Source organism: Rhipicephalus microplus, chromosome 1 (assembly GCF_043290135.1).
Source record: "Rhipicephalus microplus isolate Deutch F79 chromosome 1, USDA_Rmic, whole genome shotgun sequence".
NCBI lineage: Eukaryota > Metazoa > Arthropoda > Arachnida > Ixodida > Ixodidae > Rhipicephalus > Rhipicephalus microplus.
Genome location: NC_134700.1, coordinates 229842009 through 229854188, shown reverse-complemented (window position 1 = coordinate 229854188; position 12180 = coordinate 229842009). Strand labels below are relative to the sequence as shown.

The 12180-nt window shown below is 47.0% G+C and overlaps 2 protein-coding genes across 46 annotated transcripts in view; one reads left to right on the top strand and one right to left on the bottom strand.

The window, feature by feature from the left end:
* The window catches only part of LOC119166605 (uncharacterized), a 171620-nt gene extending 162416 nt beyond the window's left edge, over positions 1-9204 (top strand). The window contains exons 6-7 of the mRNA XM_075891580.1: positions 7445-7508; positions 8690-9204. Coding sequence (XP_075747695.1) covers positions 7445-7448 — 4 coding nt within the window. The 3' untranslated portion in view covers positions 7449-7508; positions 8690-9204. The remainder of the gene's footprint in view (positions 1-7444; positions 7509-8689) is intronic.
* The window catches only part of LOC119159557 (alpha-2-macroglobulin-like protein 1), a 164455-nt gene that overhangs the window by 151958 nt on the left and 317 nt on the right, over positions 1-12180 (bottom strand). The gene's annotated exons all lie outside the window — the stretch shown is intronic.

Here is a 12180-nt window from a genome sequence, read left to right as displayed (position 1 = left end):
AGACAGAGCCCACGTTTTGCGAGTGAATCGTACTGCCATGTGCCCAACCGCCCAGATGCGCCGCGGAATGAGACGGCGCATCACTGCCCTCTGCTCTTAGGACGCGAGATATTCTCGCGTGTGCGCCGTCGACAGCGAATGGTGAACTGCGCCTCGAGCACGTTGTGATACAGGGAGCTCGTGGGACGTACGGGAAGAAAAATGGGAGCCTTCTCGCTCGCCTCTCCCTCAAAGCACCCTCTCTAAATTACTATCGGGCGCTTAAACCTCCGAGGCGCATCTTTTTATTATTTGTGTTGCCTTTAATACAGTGCTCTTTGTCGTCGCCCGTGTTTTCCTCCCATGTGGACTCACGGTGACTTCAGTTTAATTGAGTTTCGAACGGAGACTTCGCACTCGAGCCTGAACCCGCACAGAATAGTTGCGCTTGCGTGGGAGAATAATCGCGCCGTGACATCACTGAGCACGTCACTCACATTTATCTTTTGCTTTATGCTTCGGTAATAGGAGGAAACACCGTCTACACCATGCAGGTGCCTCCGCAGGAGTGCGTAATTGGTTCTCGTTGCTCTGCCTCTTATACTGTCAACAAGTGCGGCGTGCTTTGTTGTAGTAATGTGTGTATGATCTTATGCCAGTTGTCTGTATTTGATCGGACTCGTGGGCTTTATTTGTGCAATGAGGCTTATTAAAATGATTGCACCAAACGTTTTGACATCTTAATAGACAAACGCATGATGGCTTTTGTCGAAATTTTCAGGGCTACATCATACCCCTGCCCAGGGATAAGCAGTATAGCCAGTTGGTTCGCGATTGCAGGATAATAGCGATGCAAGACGGAACGATACAAGAAACACGTAGACCTACACGGCTGTGGTTGTGGGATTCTTCATTTCTCCTACCCTGAGGTACTACACTACATTCTACAAGTAGTAATTATTTGTTCGATCACAATTCGATTTTTGAGCAATGCCTTTTAAACAATAAAGTATTAGAAACGCTCCCAACTTTCAGCCTTGTAACGAGCGTCACCACTTGCGCAGTAGAATATGAGCCTTTTTTCATCCATTCATACCACAAAGACAATATAAACTACATGATCCTAAACTGGACGAGATAATTACTATGCGCAAAAGCACATTTAAAACACAATGGTGCTCGAATTCCACAGGGATGAATTGTGCGAGAGTAAAAAGCAGCGTATCTGAAAAATGTCGTGTCTGCGGACTAAGTATGCTTGATGTAAGACAGACATAAGCTGCGACGCGAAAAGGTATACAACGAAGGTTCCAGAGGGTCATCAGGCATACTCGTATAGGAAGAGAAGAGAAAGGCGCTTGGTTTTACCAGGTTGTTACGGGGACATGCTGCCCTCTGTATACTGTGGTTGTTGCCCTCTCCTATACTCTGCGGCTTCAGGTGATTGCCGTGGCATCGACCTGTTCTATATCTGTAAACAATAGGCGCCGTCGACATACTGAGGCACTTGCAGCGACCTCGCGGCGCGTATAGGCTCCGAGCACAGCGCGTTGAAAAGCTCCCTCACGCGCTGTGCTCGGAGGCAGCTTTTCAGTTGCTGTGCCTGTCTTCACGTGATCATAGAGGGCGGTGGCGAACTTTGGGCTGGGCGGAGCCTACTCCCTACGACATCGCTGCAAACTGCTTAGTGTATCGATAGCGCCAACTATTGTTAATAAAAAAGAAAAAAAAGTGCCGCCATGCATATCCACGAAGTGAATGATGATGAGTGGGCGAAGCTCTGGAGGTAAACCTGGTAAACCATGAATCCTCGGTACATTTTGCCTACTCGATTTTATTAGAACGCACCCCCCTAGCGTACGTCATCGCACTAAATCGAACGATTGTCTTCCACTAATGACACGCACCATATGTGACATCATTCCTATTTTATAACATCTCGCATCTTTTATCAATAACTACAAGTATCGCCGTCTAGTTTATAACATCTTACATCTTTTCATCATCAGTCCCAAGTACCGCCATCTAGTGAACACTGCAAGAACTGAACGAGAAGTGGCTACATACAGGCGACGGTACCACCATCTAGTGAACACTGCAAGAACGAAACGAGAAGTGGCTACATACAGGAGACGCACAGCCCACGCCTCAAGGAGCATCGCCCCTAAAAACATGTAACATCTTCATAGTGAAGCACGGCAATGCGAGCTGGGTGCCCGTCTTCGCCATCGAGGGGCACGGCCGCAGCTCTCTAGGTAGTTGCTGCGGCAGCTGGCACCAGCATGCGCTTTCTGGACCCGGCTTTTGCGGACGTCGGCTGTGTGCGCACTTTCGCAAATTTAACTGGGAAACACTCTAGCGTTAAAATGATTGTGAAGTTTCAGCCTAAAGTAAGCGCATAAAACTAGAGTGCCAGACATAACACACGCGTCTCCCACATTCCACCTTTCTAGGCGTCTGAGTATAGGCGTCAGCTGAACGCTAATGCATTGCTTCGGTGATGATTAATGCGCGTTCGTTTAAGAACAATAGAAAGGTAATTTAAAAAGACAACCAGGAGAGCTCTAAAGAGTCCCCAAAAAGACAAATTCAACTTTTATGTCTGCGTTTTATAGTACAGTAGCACTGCTTTTTTGTGTTTACCCAAGTGTAAAGCTTATGCTTTCTTTCTTTTATATCTTTCCATTTATGCTTCAAACTTTCCTCTAAACATTCGTAGCATCGGTACTGAAAGATCCACGTCTAGAACAACTCTGAGTATTGTTGTAGCCTAGTTTTCCCTTTCTCTTTCTTCATCTCTTTGTTTACAACAAGCATTAAACCTCTCAATCTCTCCTTTTTCTCTTGCTTTTCTTTATTTTCTTGCTATTGAGCCTTTTCTTAGAAAGAGTGCCTCTCCTTGCAAGTGCGAGAAGCAAGAGAAGCGAAGTTCTCGACTTGCCACGAAGCGTCAGCCTCATAGCAAAGAAAACGCAATAGCCGTAAGCGCGTCCTAACCCGGTCTTTTTCACGGAGATTTGACCAAACGTTCTGCAAGGAGGGGGGCCGCCATTGCGTCTCCATTTTTCCAAAAAGGCAATAAAAATGGAGAACGAGTGAGACTGGGTAGTGTCCTTCGTGATACAACAATCACAACAACAACAACAACAACAACAACAACAACAACAACAACAACAACAACAACAACTACAATTGAAGTTGAAAACAAAAAGTCGACCGCAGAACTAGAGTTTCCCGTGGGTACCGTAAGACCACCCTTTTCAAGCTACCGGGAGTTTAGCACAAGTAAAGACGCGCGGCTTGGAAAAGTTTGGCCAATGCTTCGAAAACAACCATCGGCGAAAAGAGAGTATGCAAAGAGAGACAATGCGCAGACTTTTCTGAACTTCGAGCAACCAAGGGACAGAACGTGAGGACCGAGGGCAAGAACCGGGGGCCGTACAGCGAGAAACTTGGGAAATATTTTGTCCCTTTTTTGTATACGTGGCCTTCTGTCTCATGCCATTCCGGTAGAAAAGGCAGCCAAGCAGCCGTCCTAGCTTCTAAGCTTTCTATTTATTTTTACTTCGTTTTAGTATACTTCACGGGGCGCGCCATGTCTCGCGCAGCGTGAAGTCGTCGGTTGGCTGCGTCGCCCGCGCCGCTAATAGGACGCGCGTGGCAGAGCAGCGTACAAGGCACCGGGGAAGGGGGGGGGGGTATCCGCTAATATACGCGGTACCGGAGAGAAGCACTCGCCAGCGCGACAGCTCTTATAATTAGGCCTAACTAAACGTAGCAGTCTCAGACTGTTTTCTTTGTGTGTTTGTCCTTATACGCTTCCGAGATTCTCCTGTACAGTGCGCGACATGAACCTGAGCGGAGGGTATTTCCCAGACTTTTTTTTAGGTCTTCAGACAGAGAAAGATAGAGGACCCACACATATCTTCTGCGGAATGGGTTCCCTGTTGTCGTCGTTTCTTTTTTTTTTTCACGCTTGTCTCAGTACCTTGATCGCACTAAAGTAAGAAGCGACCAAGATGCAGAGCGAAAAAAAGCTTTCCTTGAACGTTAAATGTCATGTACGACTATCTAAACTGCATTGTAATGTGAGGTGAGCACCAAATACATCAGTTCCTGAACTGCTCTCTTACTCCCCCGACCCCTCCCCTTTTTTTGGCGCTGAAGATGTTATCACAGTAGGGGTCATTCAAGTTGAATATGCAATGAAGTCTGGCTGCTAAAAGAGATTAAAATGTGTCTGATGACCAAGCTGAAATTTCCTTAGTACGACGCCTGAAATGTTTTCCTATGTATATACACTTAATATGCCGCGTCTTTGGCGTATAGTCAAACGCATGCTTTACGCAAGGGGGTTCTATGGTCTTTGGAGTTACACGTGCTGAAACGGGCATTACGGGCGTGTCAGCATTAGGTTAAGCAACTCCGTTTTCGAGGGTATACACACATTACCGCGGTGCAAGGGGAGCGTGAGCCGCTTTGGACAGATCTCACATTGCCGCAATGCTGATATGTACTAGATGTTATGGTATTTCTCTATTAGCAGTGTTTAGGAGCCGTATAGTGGGAAAGTGAAAAAGAAAGACAGAGACATCCTATCAATCTACAGTTTTGTAAGGCTCAGCGCTCGTGTACACTGTATAAGGAGGATGTATAGCACAGAAAGTATGCAGAGTATCGGATTGGGTGGCCCAAATCGAAAGCTTTCGTAAAATCCGGCTGACCGCTGTTCTTGACCGGGTTGCATGCACGGTAACATGGCAGCGCAGTAATCAGCCGATAGTCGCAAGTAATCCCCAGCGAGCAGTGGGAGGGGGAGGGGGGTGCTCTCGGATAAGTTAATCTTCTAAGAGGGTAGAAGCCTTGATGAAGCAATCACCGAAGAAACGCTGCAGCCGTAAATGGAGTGAAGTAAACCGAGAAACACAAAGGTAAAACGAAAAAAAAAAAACATGCCAGTGCTACGTATAGGATCCAAGGCTGCGAGAAAGCAGGGAAAACCGATGCAGGCGAAATTGTGCAAGCGATACTTTTTTTTTATTATTCAGACCGAACGAAAGAGGAAAGCGTCAGACGGCGGAAATCCGAGCCGAGCGAGTGGCGGCCGAGGCGCGCACTCGTGTCACATGTGGAAACTCGAAGGCTCGTCCAACTAATGGGATCCGAGGGATTCGCAGGAAATCCCGCGAGCCGATGCAACCACGTCTCGTGGCTCTAGCGGAGCGGCTTCTTTCGGCTTCGGGCGAGTACCCAGTGCGCAATGGAAAAGCTAGAGCTAGAAGAGAAACAGAGTGAAGAGGCCACAACTGCTGCCTCGCAGGCTGTCTGGTTGGTTTCCAAAAGAAGCCGTTCGGAACGGCAGGCGCGGGGCGGGGTGTGTAGCGCAGGGCTGTAAACTCGGGGGCTCCTCTTGATCTCAGTGCTCTTGCGTTACCGACGTGGCCGATTTTTTTTTTTTGCCCTCCCGCATTGTAACTTTCGTTATAAGAGCGCGGAGTTTTACACCGTCTAACTAATTCGTATATGGTGCTCCACTCTTTCTACAGCGTTACATTCATTGTCAATTTTAAACGCGAAGCATTTCTTGGCGAACTTCGGCGACTTCGAGCGTATCTATCTAGCCGCCAGCTACATTTATCTCTACTGGCCGTTTTAATAATGGTACCAGTACCAAACTTGGTATGGCATAACATGGCTGTATGAAGAACATCTTTAATTAGTTATAACATGAAAATCATGGCGTGTATGTCATAACTGTCATCATTTATATTTCCTGGTCCTGCAGCTCTTGCGGTGGTTTCGTTCTTATAGCATGTATCAAAATTGGTATGGTATGGCATGATTGCACGGCGAGCACAAGCGACAGACCGTACCATAAAATCATGACATGCGTGTCATGTAACAACATGACTACATGGCATGCTCATTATGCGCTTGCGGTTGTTTCGCTAGCGTCACATATACCAATTTTGATATAACAGTACGTGATTGGATGATGAAGGCATGTGACTGGTGCAAATATGATAATCATGATACGCGTGTCATGTAACATGACTACATGCCACGCTTATGATGCGCTGACAGCCGTTTCGCCAGCCTCACCGATTCCAAACTTCGTATTACGGGACGTCAATGGATAACGAACATATAATACTGGTGCAAACATGATAAACATGCGATGCGTGTCATGTATCAATATGACTACACGCTACGCTCACGATGCGCTTGTGGCCATTTGACTTACTTCACATGTACTAAACTCGGTATTACGTGACACAAACGAACGACATAGGTGAATGAAACATCCAAACGTGATAACGACACACGTGTCATGTAACAACATGACTACATGCCACACTGACGATGCGCTTACGGCCGTTTCACTAGCTTCACATATGTCAAATTTGGTATCACGTGACGCCAATGGATGACGATGGTATGTGTCTGGTGCAAAAATGATAATCATGAGAGCGTGTCATGTGAGAACATGACTACATGCCACAGTCAAGGCGCCAATACATTTCGCCGTGACACGGTGCGCGTGCTCGCTGGTGTTCGTTTCGTCGCGTCACGCCGCGGCGTTGCCATGTTGCCATGCCAGGCGCCGGTCCTGTACTCGCAGGCGCGCGCCGCGCTGCGTTCCTTTGACGCATGCGCGTTTCAGCGCGTCTGGCATCCCTGCGTCACAAAAGGAGAGAGATGCAGTGTTGTCTGGGTAACGCGTCGGCGCGAAATGCAGGATTTCGCATTTCGCGCTGGTTGCTATCGGGCCGCGCCGACGGACGCTGGTCACGCCGGGCGTCAGACTATAGAGTGCTCGCGTTTTGCTAACACATCGTCGTCGCTGTGCCCAGCGTGCGCACGCGTCAACGTTACATTGAAGTATATTGGGCTCTTCGTGATTCACTCGTGGCCGTTTTACTAGCCCCACATATACTAAAATAGTTGTTACATGACGTCAGTGGATGGCGAAATATATATGACTGGTGCAAACAAGATAATCCTGACACGCGTGTCATCTAAAAACATGACAACATACCACAGTTATAGCGTGCTCGTGGCCGTTTCGCTAGCTCTACATGATAATCATGACATGATAATCATGACACGGAAGTCATGTACTGCATCATTTACCTCCACCTCGTAACGTTGTGCTGAATTCAAAGTGACACATCAACATTTCTCATTCGTGCTTCGCATATCATCGGTTCCCACAGTACGTGGAATCTGCCAATTTCTTGTGCAAGCTCTATACAGCGTTCTTTCTTTCTTTGGTTTTTCTTTCAACGTCCCTTATCTCATTGAGCACTGATTGTTATGCGATGCAGAGCTTCTTCAAGAAATAAGAAACACCGAAGTTCATGGATGGACACGTTCCTCGTATAGTGCGGGAACGTGCCCTACCTTTCCTTTTTCCACAACACTATACGTTCACAACACTATACGTTTTTTTCCTTTGTTTCAGGTGACACTTGCCAGCTCTAATAAAGACAAAGCGTTCAACTTGAGCCACCATCAACGTTGTGCAAGTAAGTCATCTGTTATTGTCTGGTTACTTACGTCGCGAAAAAAAAAAATGCCCCTTCCACTAGAGGTGACGCGAAGGAGAGGCGAGTCCAGTGTGGTTGCGCTGTAATAAGAGGCCCATTCATGGGGCATATTAATTAGAGTGCTTCGAAAGTGCCATTTTATTCCCTTAAAAGCGAAAGTCAACCCTCTGCGATCTGCAATTGCTGCACGGGCACGTGTGCAAGCCGCAAGATCTACTGTAAGCGCGTAAAGAGTTACGTGTGTACAAGCCGTGCTATACACTTGTAATCGCTTACAGCAGGAGGTAAGAACCCGTTCTCGTAAATAACATAAAAGCTTTGAAGCTGGTCATTGGCAATACTGCGGTATAAAAAAATGATTTGTGTACAAATGACCAGAATCATGCGCCGAATTAAATACATGGAACGATAGGCGGAACCTCATCGCAATATCGATGGCGACCACTATAGGGAGTGCGTGCAAGGGCTGTTTGCACGACCGCATTATGTGCTCTGTGGGCGAGGCAGTGATATCGATAATTTGGCGGTAGTCCTCGTCAGCGGAGCCTGAAATTAGGAAGATCTGGCCGTGGTTGTTGCACGCCAGTGAGCGGAGCGCGTAATGACAAGATGGCGAGCAACGGCGCATTCAACGATAGGAGGCGTTTTTACCTCTATAACGGTAGTAGCTGCTATCAAAGAGCTCTTCGTGAAGCCGAATATAGCCGCGGCACTCAAATGTAAGCGAAATCATCGCACGCTATGGGCTTCATGTTTATCACGATCACATATTGAAGCTTTCTCATGCTTTTCCATTGGGTGAGATTCTATAAAACATATACCCCGGTAAGAAATATACCCCGGTAACATCTCCTGGAAAGTGGCATGGCAAGCCACTTTAATATCGGAAATGCAATGAATAAAAGGGAGATATAAAGAGACTAAACGACTAAGTGGACCGTTAAGGTATATTCCAATTAGAAGTGCAATCCATTTCCAAGGCATCTACGGTTTTTTTTATACAATAAAAATGAGCCTACAGGAAAAGAAACTTCGTCCGGTGGTTTGACGGCCTAGCCAGTTATCGCTGGTTTAATGATTGTTCTATGATCTATAGTAAAAAAAGCATATTGGTCCGAAAACACAAAAATGACTCGGTTGTTTGACTTGGTCTCACCCAGAGATTTGCGTTAATCAGACACACCAGAAGCGAGATAGTCTATCGCACCATCACATTCCTCTCGGGAGACGGCGCTAACCAGCTCAGAGCCACAAGAAGAGCGTCGACTGATACAGCGGGCACGTGGAGCGGTGGGAGCCAAACAGGACCTGCACTATATGAACTTCACCCTTCGAGGAAGATCACTATCCTTCTACCAATAAAAAGTGTCCCCCCCTCTGTGTCTCTCTATCGCATGCACGACACGCACGGATGCGGAAAGCGTCTTCCTTCTTGAGTGCCGATCTAGTGTCTTTAACCCGTCCGCGTAATAGGTTCCTGTCCTCGCGGTGGCCGCCGCGTCAAAGCTGGCCCAGGTGAACGAACGGCAGCCGCACGCTTTACACGGAGATGCTCTCGGGCATCGGAACGAGGAACGTGCACGACGCTCGGCTTGACCACTACGGGAAACCGGCCGGCCGACACTCAATGTCAACCCCTTATCGGACGCCGACGGTAGCAGAAGCCCGCGGCGGATGTTATATGCAGGGTGGATCCCCCTCCCTTCCCCCAGAACTGGTCCCATTCTCAAACAACCTAAGGCAAAGATAAATAGGCAGGTGCTCCGGCTAAGCGGTTCAACGTGTTCGGGCCTTAGAAGAACGGAAAGTTAGGTTCGCACGTAAGACGAGAGATAGAAGGAGCAGGGCAAAACTGGCTTCAGGCTGAAGAGCGAGGAATTGAGAGGAAAGTAGAAACGTGCCGCTTAGGAAACGTAACACTGGAACGTCGTTGATATAGAGAGGAGGTGGGTGGGGGGTGGGGGGCACCACCGAGACGAGAGTATCGTGTGACCTCTATCAATGGAAGCGCCGCTGTCTCTCGGAGGCGATGGCGAGGACCGGGGTACGTTACCCCAGGGATCGGGGCCAGCGTCGGCCTTCGCGTCTCCTATCGTCCGTGGGAGAAGAGGTGGAGGAGGAGGAGACAAGACGCCTTGCGCGATACAGATGGAAGATGGGCTGCACTGCAGCACCCCGGGGGTTTGCGTGGGTCTCTTCCTCTCATCTCCCCATGTGCAACCCGCCTTTGCGAAAGCGATAGCAGGGCGCACAGTGATAGATCCGGCCAGTTTATTTCATTTTTTTTTTGTTCTGCTGCTTTTTTCCTTCGGCTCTTTCTTTCTCGTTTCAAGTCTCGGACTTCAAATGCCCCTTGCGTGAGAAAGCCTCGCCGCAAAATGTGTTGTTTTTTTTTTTTTGGTAGGACGGAAGAAAAAACTAAGGCAAAACTTTTAAAATAAGGTAGGGGGAAAAGACATGAAGAGGATTGATGCTCGTTCTTTTCGTTCACTCCACACGCGTGTAACCCGGACTCTTGCACCCCATTTGGTTCCACCGTATGCGCGGTTTTTCTCTCTACACCATGACCGTGTGCAACAAAGGAAAAAAAAAAAAAACTCGATACACGTGGGAAGAAGAGCAAACTTCAAAACGGGCTGGCAATTTTCTGCAGATGGTGGTTCTGGTACGCAGAAGAAGCAACTCGCAAGAACCATTTCGAAAAAGCCATGCCTTCGCTGATGGACCTATATCTATAGGATGTCACAGGCATTTTTTTAGATGTTCAAAAAAGAGCTGTATCAGAAAAGTACAACGGCAGCCATATGACGATGTTGACACGCAAGTGTCGCAAGGTGCTGAGTACTACAGTAGTAGTCTATATTGTTCACACGCCCGCTGTTAAATCCGTCATATACAGTTCGAACCTGTACATAGATCAAAGCGAATCAATGTTTACGTCAGCGAGACGCGAACATCATATTTAGATACACTAATTAATTCTCGGTGAGCTTGAAATGATTTTTTTTCAGCTATGATCATGAATTTACCTTCAGTGGAATGATGGTAAACCGAACTTTACCGTTACATGTATAGCGAAGGTCATTACTAGTGCGTTCTTTATTCCACGAGACATAGGCGATTGCTATTTTTAACATATAGGCTTTAGTCCTCACAATGAAAATTCCATGCACATATTTAAGAAATTGTCGACCACTTGCTTCGTGCTATACCAATGCCAACCAACGCAGCGTCGGACATTTTAAAAACAAAGAACAATGCTGTCAATACAAGCAAGCAGGCTTTGCCTCACTACACACAAGTTTAACGGTGAAGCTTAACAAGCATTGAAAATAATCGGAGAGCAAGTCAAATATTTAAAAGTCATGAGCATGCTTTCCGATAGTAAAATGACATGTACGGCACTTGAAGTGACACGTGAATTCATTGTGACGAGCTAACAATCGCAACGCAGTGCTAACAATTGTTTCGCCCTGCGTTCTTGTAATGACACCACTGTAAATGCACAAGCACAACACGTTACTAATTACAGCTCAAGTAAACTTAGACTGCTTGCGCTTTGAAAAAAGCGTCAAGGTATTTTGCGGATTCAGGAAATGTCATCTCTTCCAACTAGTAATACTTCAGCAAGGAAATGAAAGCAAGAAACTGCTTTAATATGTCAATATTTCTGCACTTTCTTTATTGAAGGTGTGACTCAAATAAAAAAATTAAGATGAGATAGGGGGTCTGTCTACGAAATTTTCAATAAATCGTGCTGATACCTGTAAGAAAGTGAGGCTTCGTTAATCAGTGAACTCAAAACACATGCTCGTCATTGCAGGTACTGCATGAAAACAGCTTGCAGTGTTCTGAATATTTGCGCTTATAAATGAGGCAAATGTGCAGAGAAAGATAAAAGCTTAGAGAGGTGAAAAGTCCTTTAACAAGGGGAGAATGTTCAATCGCACCGGATCCTTTATTTCAAAACTATTTATGTGACGCCTTGCGTATTCGCAACACATTTAAGTGCACGATAGACCTCAAATCAGTTAAAGCAACAAGAAAACCAGCAGCAGAGCTTCAATTATCTATCTTCAGAGAGAATATAAAAAATAGCATCAAGAAACAAGAAATACAGCACCCAACCATGTGCGTGCTTAAGGTATTGTCTGCAGCCTCTCATTACTTCAGCGGCGCTTGGACTCCCATCATCTCTATGCACAGTGAGGCAAAATTCTTCAGTGAACATATTCAACGTGCCACCTTTGCGTTAACAGCGGTGGTGAGTGCAACTCGCAGGCGGCGACATCTGTTGACAGTCTCGCGATGAATGTGGTAATTTCTCATCTCACTGTTGACATACGTGTCAACAACGCCAGATAAGTGCAAACAATTGCCAAGGGCTTGAATGTCTACCTCTCAACTGTCACCTCTCAAAACGCTTCCCGCGCGAACGCAACCATGACATTAAGCGCGGCTCAGATTCACCAGCTCATCTTCGCGAATCTCCTCGAAGACGGCCGCAAACGTCGTCGACCCGGTGGAGAACCGGCCACTCGCCTTCACCGGCGCAAGCTTTTCCTCGACGACGAACGACCACGTGCGCGCATATTTTGATTTGCAGCCGGGCGAACGCAAAGCAGCGCCCACGCCCCCATCTCTTTCCTGA